This window comes from Sander vitreus, chromosome 14, assembly GCF_031162955.1.
Source record: "Sander vitreus isolate 19-12246 chromosome 14, sanVit1, whole genome shotgun sequence".
Taxonomy (NCBI): domain Eukaryota; kingdom Metazoa; phylum Chordata; class Actinopteri; order Perciformes; family Percidae; genus Sander; species Sander vitreus.
Window position 1 is genome coordinate 30,335,210 of NC_135868.1, and position 15,406 is coordinate 30,350,615.

General features: G+C 40.5%; 1 protein-coding gene across 1 annotated transcript in view; it reads left to right on the forward strand.

Moving 5' to 3' along the window:
• The first annotated feature begins 2,804 nt into the window (after positions 1 to 2,804).
• Positions 2,805 to 15,406, forward strand: part of LOC144528495 (immunoglobulin superfamily DCC subclass member 3) — a 28,351-nt gene continuing 15,749 nt past the window's right edge. The window contains exons 1-6 of the mRNA XM_078267103.1: positions 2,805 to 2,811; positions 3,277 to 3,582; positions 5,594 to 5,738; positions 7,259 to 7,389; positions 7,713 to 7,850; positions 7,975 to 8,133. Of these exons, the coding sequence (XP_078123229.1) occupies positions 2,805 to 2,811; positions 3,277 to 3,582; positions 5,594 to 5,738; positions 7,259 to 7,389; positions 7,713 to 7,850; positions 7,975 to 8,133 (886 nt within the window). The remainder of the gene's footprint in view (positions 2,812 to 3,276; positions 3,583 to 5,593; positions 5,739 to 7,258; positions 7,390 to 7,712; positions 7,851 to 7,974; positions 8,134 to 15,406) is intronic.

Here is a 15,406-nt window from a genome sequence, read left to right on the forward strand (position 1 = left end):
CTTAAGTTACAATACCTTAATCAACGTTACCATAAGTTACGTTAGCTTAAGTTGCGTTACCTAATGTTATGTTACCATAAGTTACCTTACCATAAGTTACTTTAAGGTACATTACCTTACGTTACCTTAAGTTAAGTTAAGGTGCCTTATCCTACATTAGCTTACAATACATTCCCTTGTGCCCCCTTAAATTGTCTGACATTACCTTTCATTGCCTTGCATTCCATAACTTTATGTTGCCTCATGTTGTCTTGCATTGCCTTACATTACCTTACTTTAGCTTATGTTAGCCAAATTCAAGATATGGGATACCTTTTTTCACTGTACTAGCACAGTAAAATGTCGTTTTGGAGGAAGCCTGTAGATGCCTAATAAAGCATTAAAACTATAAATTATAACACTATAAAAGTATATAATTTAAAATAAAATACAAAATGTAAAAACAAGAGAAATATATCTTAAGCGTTTAAACAGTCACAGGGACTGTGCTACAATAAACACAGCTCTGAGCCAGTAAAAAGAGTTGCACATGGATTTACATGTGTAATTGTGTATTTGTATGGCTGTAATGAGTCCAGTTTGGTTCTGGTGGTGGGGGGAGAGCTGTGTTCAGCAGTCTGACAGTAGATCTCTGCCAGCTGCTCTAATGCAGGAAGTGATGAAGGATTCTATGGTTCTTGATCTGTGTTTTACACTGGTATTTGGTCATAGTTTAGACTAGACTAGCATTTCCATGCTTGAGATAATATATAAATAAAATAATAATATATACTGTATAAGCAACCAGTCTTTAGAAGTCATCTTGCAGTGTGTTCTAAATCCTGTGCATGCTATACAGATGTAATGCTGATTATTTAGAGAAAACCAGGCATAGAAATTAAACACTGGCCACCACCATGTGTTTGATAACCATGGCCACAGAATGTGATGCAAGTCCCCCCTTGGGAACCCTGAATTTCATTACCAGGCCTAAGGGATGGGAGGCTCAGGGGGGTTGCAAGGTTCTATCAGCCCGGACCCACATCCTCTTTGCTGGCTGCATCTGCTGGGTGGGAGCATTAGAATTCAATTTAAAAAGAATTTTCAAAGGAGGACAGATGCTCATTTCTTGATGTGACACATCAGTGAAGCCAATGACAGAGATCAGGAAGAGGGGGGAACAGCCCTGCTGTATGTTCAGGCTGTGAAAAAGCTCTGTGGCTGTGTTTTATAAGTGATAATCCATAATATGATGATTTGTCATTAAACCTTAAAGCCATTTCATCAACTATCTTGTCAACAAGGAGTAATTAACCTGCTCGTATTCAAATGAATTACAGGTGAACAGTGTAAGGGAACCTTGTGGTATTTGTATATGTAATGCCATGATATTTCCATTCCTAACATTTGTCAGCTTTAGCCAAAAGCTAAAGCTCTTTTATCAATGCTAACTTACTTGCATGTATGGATGTAAGACAAGGTGGGCAGTAATGAAATTGTTAAAGCGTCAATTGAACAAAATTTCTAATATTTTCTCACACTGTCTGGCATTCAGGAGGTCTATCATCTATGGAGATAATTTATTTATTTTTTTATCTGTAGTGAAAAAATGACATTTGAAAAACTCAACAGTGTCCCTGTTACTGTGGATTATGTCAAGTAACCAGGACTTGTATGGAAATACATGTTACTGTTGAAATGCTTCATCTAATCGTTAAATGTTGTAAGCACAACAAACAACATTGTATTGGGTTAGAGGCCAAAAATGTCAGAGAGATATGCTGTATGTCAAAACCCGGTAGTATCTGCATTGCAAGTTACCACTAAAGGTAAGTAAGAAAATGTTTGGTTTTAGTTTTTAAAGAAAAATCCAAATTAGTGGGAATAGAAATGTGTACGGATAGTGTTGTGCTGATGTTCAACACATCAGCAAACAGCATCAGCTGGCTTTCGGAGTGGAAATTAAATGGGAACAGAAATGCACTAAATAACTGAAGCTAATCCAAATTCATATTCAGCTGCAAGCTGCTGTGTGTGAGATGTGATGCTTGATGATGGCTGAACAATAATACATGTTGTTGTCCAGCTCACAGCCCAGCTGAAGGAAAGGGTTGAACTGGTTGAACATATGCAAGACTCCATAGTGACATTGATAAGGCATTGTGCAGGTTCAAGTGCAACTGCGTTTGTTTCTGCTTACAGCTGGAAAGGACTGGCTATTGCCAGGGTTCAACGCTCTTTGCATATTAGGGACATTACCACCAAAAAAGACTGAAAGAAGATGGGGAAGACTGGGAGTGTCACCAAGGTCACAGAGGGGAGGGGACAAGAGTGAGGAAGAGAGCTCTGGTGGCATGGGAAAGTCACCTCAGAGATGGATCTGAAAGGACTAGATGAGACGGGAGGGGTGGAGGGGATGCATAAGAAGGGGCAGATGGTGCCCTAGGGTGCACAGTAGCTGACGGGAGTTTTTACAGAGGTTACTGTGGTTTAGGTGCAAATAAGCATAGTCACAACACTATTGTCACAATTGGCCCCTGCATCAATGGGGGTCTCCTAACTTGACCCCAGCAACCCTTGCCAGTGTTCTCCTCCCAAGCCCGGGTATTGTTGTTGCCCTCTCTGGCTGGATGGCTCGCTGGCATCCAGCATCCATTGTGGCTCGCCTTCAGTAAAAGTGTTATAGGCCGCAAAACCAAATGCACCATCAATCAAATGAGGCGGTTTCTGGTGTTAAGTGAGTTTTTTCAGGCAACTCGGTTAGGGTTCTCTGAGACTTGGTGTCTTCCAGAAAAGCCTCCCCTTGTGCTATCTTCTCTGGAACCATGGGATGTTAGTGGATTTGAGATGAAAAATCCTCCTATGTCTTATACAAAACACTCCTGCAGTTCAAGGTTGCTCTTCCGCGTACAACTCATTCCATGTTAAAGCAAAAACGTCTTTTGGTTCTAAATGATAGTTTCATTGGATTTTTTGACTGGTTTCTCAAGGTGTGGACTGAACGAGAAGGACAGCTGGACTGTTTATTTGTCACCTTGGGGAAATTCCTTTTTTCATTCTGTTATTTTTCTTAATTAACACACACACACACACACACACAGGCAGTATGTATTGACTTGTATTGAGCCTTCCATCACTTCCGGATGGTTTAATAGAATTACATAAACCTGATTACAATTCTGAGTTTGATTATTCCTCTGGATTGTACAACAAATTATCATTTTGAGTAAGCAGATTTGTAGTCATAGAGCCTTTTGTCTCTCTGATAACCTCTCTTTATCTTTCTTCTGTCTGCAGGTGGCTGTTTGGCCTCAGAGCTGTCTTTCCTGCTGGAGCCAAGTGATGTGATCGCGGTAAGGGAACGCCCGCTTATGCTGGACTGTCGGGTGCAGGGTGAAGAACCGATCATGGTTACATGGCGTAAAAACGGGGTGCCTTTACCCACCAGCCAGCGGGTTCAGGTGCTGGCGAATGGCACGTTGGTCATCCAGAGCTTCCAGAAACGCAAAGAAGGTAGCGACGCGGATATGGGCGAGTACGACTGTGCTGCCCAAAACCGCTATGGCATGCTGGTCAGCCGCAAGGCCAAAGTCCTTTTGGCATGTAAGTGTTCGACAGTGCAACACAGCACATTACTGTTACATTCTATATACTTTTCATGCCATACAATTATATTTGCTTTTGAACAGTACAAATATTGCTCAGGGATGGAAAGAGATAATGTCACTGGTTATCTTATGTCCTGATGAGCAGAACAAGTTTCTCAACGTGCAAATGAGTTGACTGGGAAATCGGAGATGCAATTATAATTGTTATTATTATAAATATTATAATAATTACAAAAATGAGTGCCCTTCTAGTTAATAAATGTATTCCAAAACAGGCTATATGATGATTTATTGGGTGATAGCAAGCAATTCTATGTCAAAGCAGACATGTCCACCTTATAGCCTGAATAAATTCATCCTCTGTTTCATATCATTCGACTGTAAGATTGACAGTCAAATCCGGCTTCTTAGTTAAAATCATTGAAGAGTCGACTATTCGGGGTCACCGCTTTAATATAGTTGTACATACACATAAATTATAGTGCCTATTTGAGCATTTCTTTATAGGGCTCTCAGTGCAGAGGCTACCTTGGAACTGTTCTGGAATATTAGTGTCTCGCTCAGTGGTACATAGGTGATCGCAGCAATGATACTGGTGAATACGTAAGATATTATCATATCCGGTAGGAATGATGGATACAACTAAAAGTTCCAAGTTGTAATAAAACATGATTTATCCATCACCGCCATTTGATAAAGGTTTTCATGTCTGCCCAAATGCCAATAATCACATAATAATACAGTAATAAGATGTAAATACTGCACTCTCTACAGTCCTGCTCTCGTACTTGAAGATAACAGAGTCCTTGCTTTGTCGTTACGATTGTGGGTTTTTATACTGTAGATGCAGGAAGTGTATGTGGATGTAGATTGTATATATTCAGAAATCAAAATTAAATTAAAAAACAGTCATTTCCTCCAGCATTTTAATATTCATATCCCTGCAGTATCCACAGGCCATGAACCTGCACAGAGAGCAGAGGATGTCCCACAGTTAGTCACCACATGTTGCCTTCTCTCTGTCAAAACATCCCATAGTCTTTGTTATAAATGATACTGCACACAGTGAACACCTCTGCGTCATACTTGGCAACCCAAGCCCCCCTCTGACTCTTTGATCCTTTGTTGTCAGAGGGAACAGGCGCCCAGATACGAACCTCACACAAAACATACCAGCTTCTCCTTATGGAAAGCCTATAAATGACACTGCTCAGCACATGTAGGCATACACATTACTGTACACACATACCTGCACTACTTGTATAACCTCCCCCTCTCCACCCCCACCCCTTCAATTAGACCAATAAAACCAGGGGTTAATCCAGGAGAATTACGACTATCTTGAGGTGCTCTTACGTCAATGTAATGAGTTGCCATGGTGATTCTCTCTTATATGCAGATCCTTCCTCTATGGTATACACCCTTATTGATTATGGCCACCAGGTCATTAGGAATCCTGTGTGTGTGTGTGTGTGTGTGTGTGTGTGTGTGTGTGTGTGTGTGTGTGTGTGTGTGTGTGTGTGTGTGTGTGTGTGTGTGTGTGTGTGCATGCGTGTGGGAATACAGGACATGGCAACATATGGTGAGCACAGTTGTGGGCGTAAAAAAAGGAATCATGACTTACAGTAACAACGGCTACACATCATTTTGAAATGGATTGTAAAATGATTCTAGAAAATGTGTTTTAGTGTCTTCAAGTTTGAAAATCTGGCATGAGATAGACGCCACTAATCATCTCCACCAATCTCTCCAAAACCCCTGGATCCTATATTTCCATGTAACCAATAGCATCTTTTTGTCATCAGGGTTATTTCCTCTGACTTGACACAGAAGACATTATATTAAAAAAAATATTAACTTTTTTTATAGGCTAAGTAGTGGTAACCCTGACTGATAAACTGATCTTTGTGTGTGGAATTGGTGGGGTGCCCCTTCAGTGTTTCAAAATAAAATGCATATCCAGTTTTTTCCTCATTAAGGCTGATCTCTGTGTGGTTTACCTTCAGCCCTTCCTAAGTTCCACACCCACCCACTGTCCATGACTGTGGATGAGGGAAGTGTCGCTCGCTTCCAGTGTCAGATCAACGGAGCACCTGAGGCCAGAATCACCTGGCAGAAAGACCGAATACCACTCAACAACACCGACAACAGGTAACACCATACACACGTGCACTACAGTGTATGTAATAATACACTTTATTTATATAGCACTTTTCTAAACTGCTTTACAGAAGAAAATAAAACCAGAAAAGGCAGAATAAATTAGAATAAGGCCAAAGGACACGAGCACAGACGAAGACAATGAAATGGACCGAACAAATAAAAACAGCATAAATAAGAACATATATTAAACATTTCCAAAAGCTTTTACAGAGAGAAAGGTTTTTCAGAATAGATGTTTTAATAATACTCTGCATACCATCACAAAGTACGACACACACACTGGTTTCCCTGATTATTGATGCTACTTATTCCAACGGTGTGAATTGGGTGTGCCCACCAGTAGCAGACATGCTCTGACGCTGGGATTTAATTATTATTTCTTTTTAAATTAAATTATTCAATTATTTATTTTACATTATCAATCTGATTTTATTTTGGCACACAGCATTTTCAGTTTGTGTGCCCACGTACACTTTTAGTATGGACACACTGTTTTATAAATGAGACCCCAGAAAGTCAGACATGTATTCAGGGGCACGGCCATTTAAAGCCTTAAAGGTGAGCAATAGGATGTTTAAATCAGTTGGAAATCTAACAGGTAGGCAAGCACAGCTGTTATGTGATCATGCCTCTTTGTCCCGGTAATGAGTGGCACAGCAGCATTTTGTACCACGGTGGAGGGAGCCCTCTCTGATGCCCGCTGTAGGACCCTTGTTGCTCCTTTAACTACTACTATTACTACTACTACTACTGTACAAAACTGTACAAACTGTACATTTAACATAGTGCATTGTGCTGATAAATCCTCTCTTTCACTCTTCATTTAAAGTAGAGATGGCCCGATACCATTTTTTGCTTCCCGATACCGATCCGATACCAGTGTGTCATATATTTTATTATGTTTTAACAGCTGTATACTACTATCTCTGTATGGATGTGATATTATTTCTATCTTTGTTGTCGGTCTGGCTCAGGTTAAACTCTTTGTGAAACATGAATGCCACAGAACTTTCTGTTATTCTGCAGTTTGACAGTCAGTTATAACGGGAAAAGAACACCAATAAACTACTTTAACGTAGATTTTCTTTAGGGCTTTATTACGTGGTATCGGATCGGTGCATAAACTCCAGTATTTCCCGATACCGATACCAGCATTTTAGGCAGTACCGGGAACATCTCTAATTTAAAGTAAACATTTGAATGAAGAACTTTTACTATGCGGTATTAATAGTTTTACTGGAGCCCCCAAATCCCTAAATCCACCCCTGAAATAAATCCCCAAGTCACAGCTGCTCCTGGTCAGAAACACACTCACTATATACTGAAATACTGTAGGATTAAAGTACTGTAACATATGCCTTGTTTGCTTGTTTGGGGTGTTACATTTCATTACAACACATTCCAATGGCTTCACTTATGGTTAAAACAGAGGGGACATATATTTGTTTAGCATGTCTGTAATAGTTTTCGGTGGCTCACCTGCGCCCATCCCTCCCCTCCCTGTCCAGATACACTCTCCTGCCAATGGGTATTCTCCAGGTGACAGGCGTGAGGCAGGCGGATGCAGGGGTTTTCCGCTGTGTCGCCACCAACCCTGCCAACACTCGCTACAGCCATGAGGCCATGCTCAACATCACTGGTAGGTGGACACACATGTTATAATATACAAGTGGTTAGAGAAATACCTCTGTGGAGTGAATAAGGGTTAGGAGGTATATTCCCTTTGGCTGTAGCTACATTATTTGTTCCTGTGTGTATTAAGCTTTAAGGATATATGGATTGTGTCTATGTACCTGTAGAGGTAATTGTCTTTACTGCACTATATTTCAGATGTGTTTGGCATTTTATGCCAAACAACAGTCCTTAACATGAACTGTCTTTTTATCCCAAAATGAAGGCTTTTACAACAGAAAGCTTTATCATCTCATACGTATTGACTGTTTGTTTCCTTCATTCTTCCAGGTGGAGCGCTAAGAACCTACAAGGAGCCGGTCATCCTGTCAGGACCCCAGAATCTGACCATTACTGTCCATCAGACGGCCATCCTGGAGTGCATTGCCACAGGAAACCCAAGGCCAATTGTTTCCTGGAGCAGGCTAGGTACCACTGGACATTTCTAATAGAATGTACATGATTGGAGGAGAATTAGTTACTAACATGCAGAATGTTTTTAAGTTTTATTTCACAAACCATCTCTGTGTGTCTCTGTGTCTGTGTCCATCAGACGGACGCTCCATTGGGGTGGAGGGTATCCAGGTTCTGGGGACGGGGAACCTGATGATCTCAGATGTTTCCCTGCAGCACTCTGGTGTGTATGTGTGTGCTGCCAATCGGCCCGGCACCAGAATGAGACGTACTGCACACGGACGACTCGTGGTACAAGGTGAGGACATACAGAGACATACTGCTGAAGTGCTCTTGAGCGAAGCACTTAACTGTCTACTGAAAAGAAATGCTTTCTATTATATTCTATTCTAATCTATACTATAGTATAGTATAGTATAGTATAGTATATAGTATAGTATTACTATACTGGCCCAGTAGAGCTCCTCACTAGCCATCAGTACTGGCCACTGATTTTGTATTGATACAGTAACAGTCAATTTTGGGGAAACACTACGTTATACGTTATAATATCTCTGTGGCCAGTACAGACAAGGCTATAACCAGCATTTCAAAAATATATATCCATCTGAAACATCTGAGTCTGGGGAAGAAAAACAAGCAAATATTGGACTGTTCCTTTAATATAAAAACACATCAGTGCAGAGCATGGTGCATTCAGGGAAGGAACGGCTGAGTGAAGATACACTGAAGATACATTTGTTTGAATTATGTATAAACATATAAACTACTACTACTACTACTACTGGGCACACTGTTCTGTAAACTGACCATCTGATACAGACACATCCTGTCTGCACTTGGCCATGTTAACTGGTGGTGGTGGTGAGGTGAGAGGAAAGCTCCACCCTTTCTTCTCACCTTTGCCCCTGGTTGTTTAGTGGAGGGTGGGGAGGCTGGGAGCATGGGCCTGCTGTATGGTGACACTATTGGTGTGAGACCCCTTCTTCTTCCTTTCTAACAATTTAGCACTGACACCAGTGTTCAGCTCTGTGTGTGTGTGTGTGTGTGTGTGTGTGTGTGTGTGTGTGTGTGTGTGTGTGTGTGTGTGTGTGTGTGTGTGCACCCTTCAGTAGAATTATTTATTTTTCTCTATGACGTGGACTCATCCATCACCCTGTAGATGTCCATACACTCAGCCCACTTATATTTCTCACTGTCACTAGCTGTCCTGAGGCCAGCTCACTTAGCTGCAGAGTGTTGAAGGCGTGCAAAAGGGGCCAGTCAGAAACATTAACATTGTCAAAGTGTTCAGTTTCTAATTACCAAGCTATCTTTGATTTCTCTGTAGATGTATGTTCCTGCAAATGACGGGAGTACAATTTGATTTTCAGAAAGGATTTAAAACTATAAAAGCCTACTGTAAATCCTCAAACCTCAAACACATCCAGTTTTTACAGCATACAGACAGAGATGTTGGGAAGACCAGTGGTGGGGGAGTGACAGCATACATTCACTCAAGTACTGTATGCTACTAATTCTACTTCACTGCAGTTCAGAAGGAAATATACTGTGTACTCCACTGCATTTATCCGACAGCTAGTTTCTTATGAGTTCACTTACAAAACAAAATTTGACAGAATTTCTACACTAATGTATCTCTGTTTTTACTTGGGTAAAGGATCTGAGTACTTCTTTTACCATTGACAACAACACAGTTCTTAATGCAGTCACAATAGCATTAAAGTGGTACTCCATTCATTTTTTCCATAAAGTTGAGGCCAATATTTCTAGTCCCCAGTATTGATCAAATACCAAATGATCCTACATTTCCCATAATGCAACTAATAGCATTTTTTCTTTTTTTAAGATGATTTTTTCATTTTATTAGACAGTGAAGATAGAGAGGAAAGGGGGAAGAGAGAGAGGGGATGGCACGCAGCAAAGGGCCACAGGTCAGATTTGAACCTGGGCCGTTGCCAAGGACTCAGCCTACATGGGGCGCACACTCTACTGGGTGAGCTAGTGGTCACTCCACTAATAGCATTTTTTAATCAGACCCTCCCTGCTAGGTAAATGTGTAAAGTTGGTGGGGTGCCTCCTTCAACAATTCTAAACCAGACTGATTGTTCCTCTTACTGCTTGTTTTCAGTGAACACACAACACTGAAATCACAGCTCTCCTGTATGTCTTCAGTTTAAGGGCCCTATTTTAACGATCTAAGTGCACGCCGTGAAGCGCCTGCTGCAGGTGTGTTTAGGGCGTGTCCAAATCCACTTTTGCTAGTTTGACGGCGGAAAAAAGGGTCCGTGCACCGGGCGCATGGTTCTAAAGGGTTGTACTTAGTGTCTTCATTAATCAGAGGTGTGTTTTGGGCGTAAATGCCATCAACCAATCAGAGATCATCGTCATCACATAGTGTGCGTGCTGTGCACGAGCCTAGGAGCATTTTACTAATGCTCTGTTAAAATAACAATGAAATGCTGCGTTATTGACTTTAGACCAGGTTTTTGTTGGTCAATGGCGCCATCACTTCCCGCTGCCTCAAGATAGCAATACTCCCAGAATGCATCTGAACACACCTCCCTGTAAGACCAGCACGCCCAGAATGCACCTGAACACACCTCTCTGTAAGACCAGCACGCCCAGAATGCACCTGAACACACCTCTCTGTAAGACCAGCACGCCCAGAATGCACCTGAACACACCTCCCTGTAAGACCAGCACGCCCCGAATGTACCTGAACACACCTCCCTGTAAGACCAGCACGCCCAGAATGTACCTGAACACACCTCCCTGTAAGACCAGCCATGGGCCACAGATGGGTGCAGGTGCATTTGCTATTTAAACGACGTGGGCGCTGGACGGTAAACTGACAACTGGGACGGTCTTGAACTAGCAAAGACACTTCCGTTGGGCTTTGCGCTGCGCTGGGTGCAGGATAGGACCCTAAGACTTTATTATCAGTGTTGTGGTGCTTTGTCACATCTGGAGTGTATTTAGTAGTTATTTATGTATTTTATATATATATGATTGAGAAAAATGATAGTAGGCTATATACTCTATACTATAACTTCAAATAATTTACAGCATTTGAAATATAAACCAAAAGAAAAAGCTGAAGCACAGTTCATAAGATTTCTTGTAATCCTAATTACATTCATCTAAATTCATATAATTTAGCTTTGCCTTCATCCATCCATCTCATTGTTCCTGTTGTGTCGGACTCTTTGACCGGATCAATCAATACTTGCCCCTGTCACGCTCTCACACTGATTGGCAGTGCCTTTAATGTAAAGGAGGGGCCTGATCTCTAATATATTCATGAATGTATTGATCAATTTCTTCTCTTTTTGGGGTTGAGAGAGAACAAGCAGCTTTAGGCTTTGGTCATCTGGTAATATGGCCACCCACAAAGTGGTTTTTCAAAGTGTTTTAGTGTAGAAGTCAAAATGTCCTCATCCAAAATTAGATTATTTCAACAAAACTGTAGTAGGCGAGAGCTGAGATTAGTTATAATTATGATAAGGTGAGAGGCATCTCTACTAATGTCTTTAATGACACTTGGTCATTTTAGGAAATACTAATTATCTTCATACATCTGGGCCAATGTTTGGCTCCTTGAGTGGAAGGTTTTGATAATAGTGTAATATGTCTGATTTCAGTGTGTAAGCAATTGGCAAAAACTGTCAAGTATGAAATACAATTGAACCTTATTTGAAACAGACATTTGTATAAAACAAAACATTTATATCCAAAGTGTATATTATGAAGTATTTTAGAAATATGTTTAAAAATGTTCATAGTTAATTTTTGCAAATAGAGTGACTAAATTAGTAGAAAACGTTCCATGACAAAATGGAGCAAACATAAAAGATGTTGTGATGACTCACAGTGAAGCTGAATGGTTTTCATTATTTAGCTTAGTTCAAGTTCAGTCGCTATCAGTGAGGCTGGCTGCTGTTTGGGTTTATAGTGGGAAGGTTAGTAGAGGTCTGAACTTTCACACAGTGTGTGTGTGTGTGTGTGTGTGTGTGTGTGTGTGTGTGTGTGTGTGTGTGTGTGTGTGTGTGTGTGTGTGTGAGTGTGTGTGTGTGTGTGTCCACGGTCATTGTCAGGATAAAGGGACAAAGAAGACAACATACAAAGAGACAAAAAGTGGAGGACATCTAGACGGTCAATGCAGGGTACAAGGTGCAGGATGGGGGTCCAAGGGGAAGGGAAGGGAGGTTGGGGGAGGACCTGCAACCTCTGACCCTTGACCCCTGACCCCTGACCTTGACAGGAGGATTCAGGGCGTATGTCTGTGAAAACGGTTGGAGCGAGGGAGGAGGGGGTGGAGTCAGGACAGACAGATAGGGAGTTGGAAGGAGAAAGGAGGTGTGGTCCCAGGGTTAATTAGGGAGAGCTGGAAGATGAATAGCATCCCGGCGGAGGGGTCAGGGCAACCAGGGTGTTACCACGGAGAGGGAGACACAAAGGATGGCCAGCCCATCCCTCCCTCCCTCCCTTCTCATGTTTGTTATATGCAGACGAGATGAGTTGCACATTTTTCATCATGCAGACCCCGCTGAGGGCCTTAGTACGCTTTTCATATTTCCCACATTTGAGATGAAGTATCATATACTGAACCACATAACTTTTTGCCCAAATGTGTTGAGAAAAAACTTCAAATATGTATTTTTGGCAGTGCTGGTTAGTAACTAAGTACATTTACTAAAGTGCTGTAATTACAATTTCAAGTTACTGTAGTGTACATCACCTCTGGGAGGAAAAAGTTTAGGGGTGTTGTAGTTCCAGGTGTTGCCTGAGTGTGACTGAAATAAAGTATAGTAATAATAGTAATATAGAATTTCTGTTTCTGTTACTTTACACGAAGTATCATATGTTTTATTACATAGCATTTATCAGACAGTTGTACAGTTACTAGGGGTGGGGGAAAATATTGATACATCATAGTATGGCGATATTTTCCGTGGTAATACTGTATCAATACACAGACGCCAAGTATGGATCTATTATTATATATGTGTTGGGCAGTTTGTCTGCTTGACAATCCCATTTTGCAGCAGTAAAATTAAAGTGAGATGAACAAACAGAGACATTTATCTTTTTAGATAAAACAGAAGTTTCCTTTTGGGGACATCATTTGAAATTGTGAAAAATGTTAAGTTGGAAAAAAAGGTAATAAATTGCAACATACCGCAGAATATTGCAATATGTTTAAAATCACAATAATATCGCACAGTGACAAAGGTATGGTGTTGATATGGTATCGGGAGGCCTCTGATGATTCCCAGCCCTAACAGTTACTGGTTAGGATTAAGATGTTACATACAAAACATGTGATCAGCCCCTAAAATATACACCTTCTTGTAGATTAAACCACCCAACAGTATAAAATAGGCTCAGACAATACTGCTTGGAAATGAATGAATCAGTAATAATAATCAACATACATTTTATATATAATAATACAACACTCTGACAGCACCTATTCTGCATATAGGGTACTTTTACTTGTGGTAATGTGATTAGATTTTGCTGATCATTTGTATTTTTACTCAGCTGTACTGATACTTTAACTAAAGTAAAGCAAATACTTAAAAGCTTCATCCACCACCATATTTAAATACACATTATTTGTACCTAACTAGTAATGCATAACTCTAATGTTCCAACTTAACAATATACATCTACCAGTGTTGTCTGAATGAAGATTTCCCATGTTTGTTACTCTCTTTGTTATTCTCACTTCACCTGGTGGACCTGGTGGAAATTAGGCTTTCACAGCAGGTCACATGTAAGCTATGTCTTTCTGTGTAGGCCTAAATTACAAGTAAACATACACATCAACAAATATAGGGACTTAAGTTTTCATTAATAAATAATTATGTATTTGGGTTTGAATGGATCACTGTCCGTTTTTGACTGATCCCAGTAATTCATTCAACTGTGTATAAACGCTTACTTTACTCTTTATTATATAATTAAGTAACTTCTATCTAATATCCTTATTCTTTCTGAAAAACCTAACGTTGGTACTTACTGTGTACTGTTTCTATTTCCTTAGAATTGGTACCATATTACATAGTTCTAGGAAATTATTAAGAAATTAGAAGACCTTAGGCATTACCCATTCAAATTCTAAAGTAATATACTTATTGCAGTTATATTTAGAACCTCTGGATGCTAATGTTCCTCAGAGTACCTTCATTTACATCCTCAGCTACATGACTCATCAGACTGCATTAGATACAAGTAAGTAGGCAAAATATAATGTTCAGTTTTATGAGGAAAATGTCACAGTATGGTTCACAAATATTTAAATCTAGTTATGTTCAGGGCCTGTCCAAACAGTGGACAGATGTGTGGAACCCCCCAAACAGGCTACAAACAAAAGAGACTTAAAGAAGAGGTAGGTGTGGGGAAAATCAAGGTCAACAGAATCACCAATCAATACAGAGTATGGATCCACTGATGAATGGTCAGCTGAGGATGCCTGACACTTTCTAACATTATGGTGGGACAGCTGAACAGATGAAGGGGTGGACAGTTATCCCCTGAGAGATAATGATCTCACACACACACACACACACACACACACACACACACACACACACACACACACATGCATACAGAGAGAGAGAGAGAATGAAGGAAACAATGCCTTAAACTTGATTTTTTTATTAAATATACTGGTGTTTGGATGTTTTAAGCCCATTTCATATATATATATATATATATATGTGTGTGTGTGTGTGTGTGTGTGTGTGTGTGTGTGTGTGTGTGTGTGTTTCATGCCTCTGTATGTTCCAAGTCTTTAATACTGTATGTGGTGTCTTTATTTGGCAGTCCAAGCAAAACCTCTACACTGTTGAGGAAAGAAAAGAACAATCCACACTGATTTGACTGACTGATCACCACTCCTTTACCCCACCATGTCTACGTTTGCTCCTGTAATGGTTTAATAACACAACCACACACACCTACAGGCTGCCATTGTCACTTCATTCTGTTTCCTTCATGGGTTAGTTTTCGCTCAGATGAACTGAGAGCTGCTTCAGATAAAAGAAAATGCCTGACTGCAGTGATGAATGTGTCCTTATTGAAATGGTCATCTTGTTGACACACCACCCTCAGCTCATAGGTGGATGGTTGTGGGGGGTGGGGGTTACACAGGGTGTTGAGGTCAATAGATCAATAAGATGCTGAAGTGGGGAAGGGGGTTTAGGGCTTAAGGGATGCTGCCTTTATCCCAGCATATATATATATGCATGTCTATTGTGAAGTTGTGAAGCAGTCAACCCTGCAACCCTGCATCTGGACAGTGTGTGTGTGTGTGTGTGTGGAGGGGGGGGCACACTCTTGACACCAAGTTCAAGCACAGACACAGGTTTATTAACTATATATAACTATATATAATTACCGTTGAAATGTATTTTTTTATTTTTTATTTTAATGTGTATTGTATTGTATAGGGACAAGTATGTAGCATAAACTAATGCCACACAGCACAGCATTCATAGCTTGGGCTAATTTGCAATGCCCTTCCCTAGATGAGCCTTTAAAATACATAAAACTCAACAACA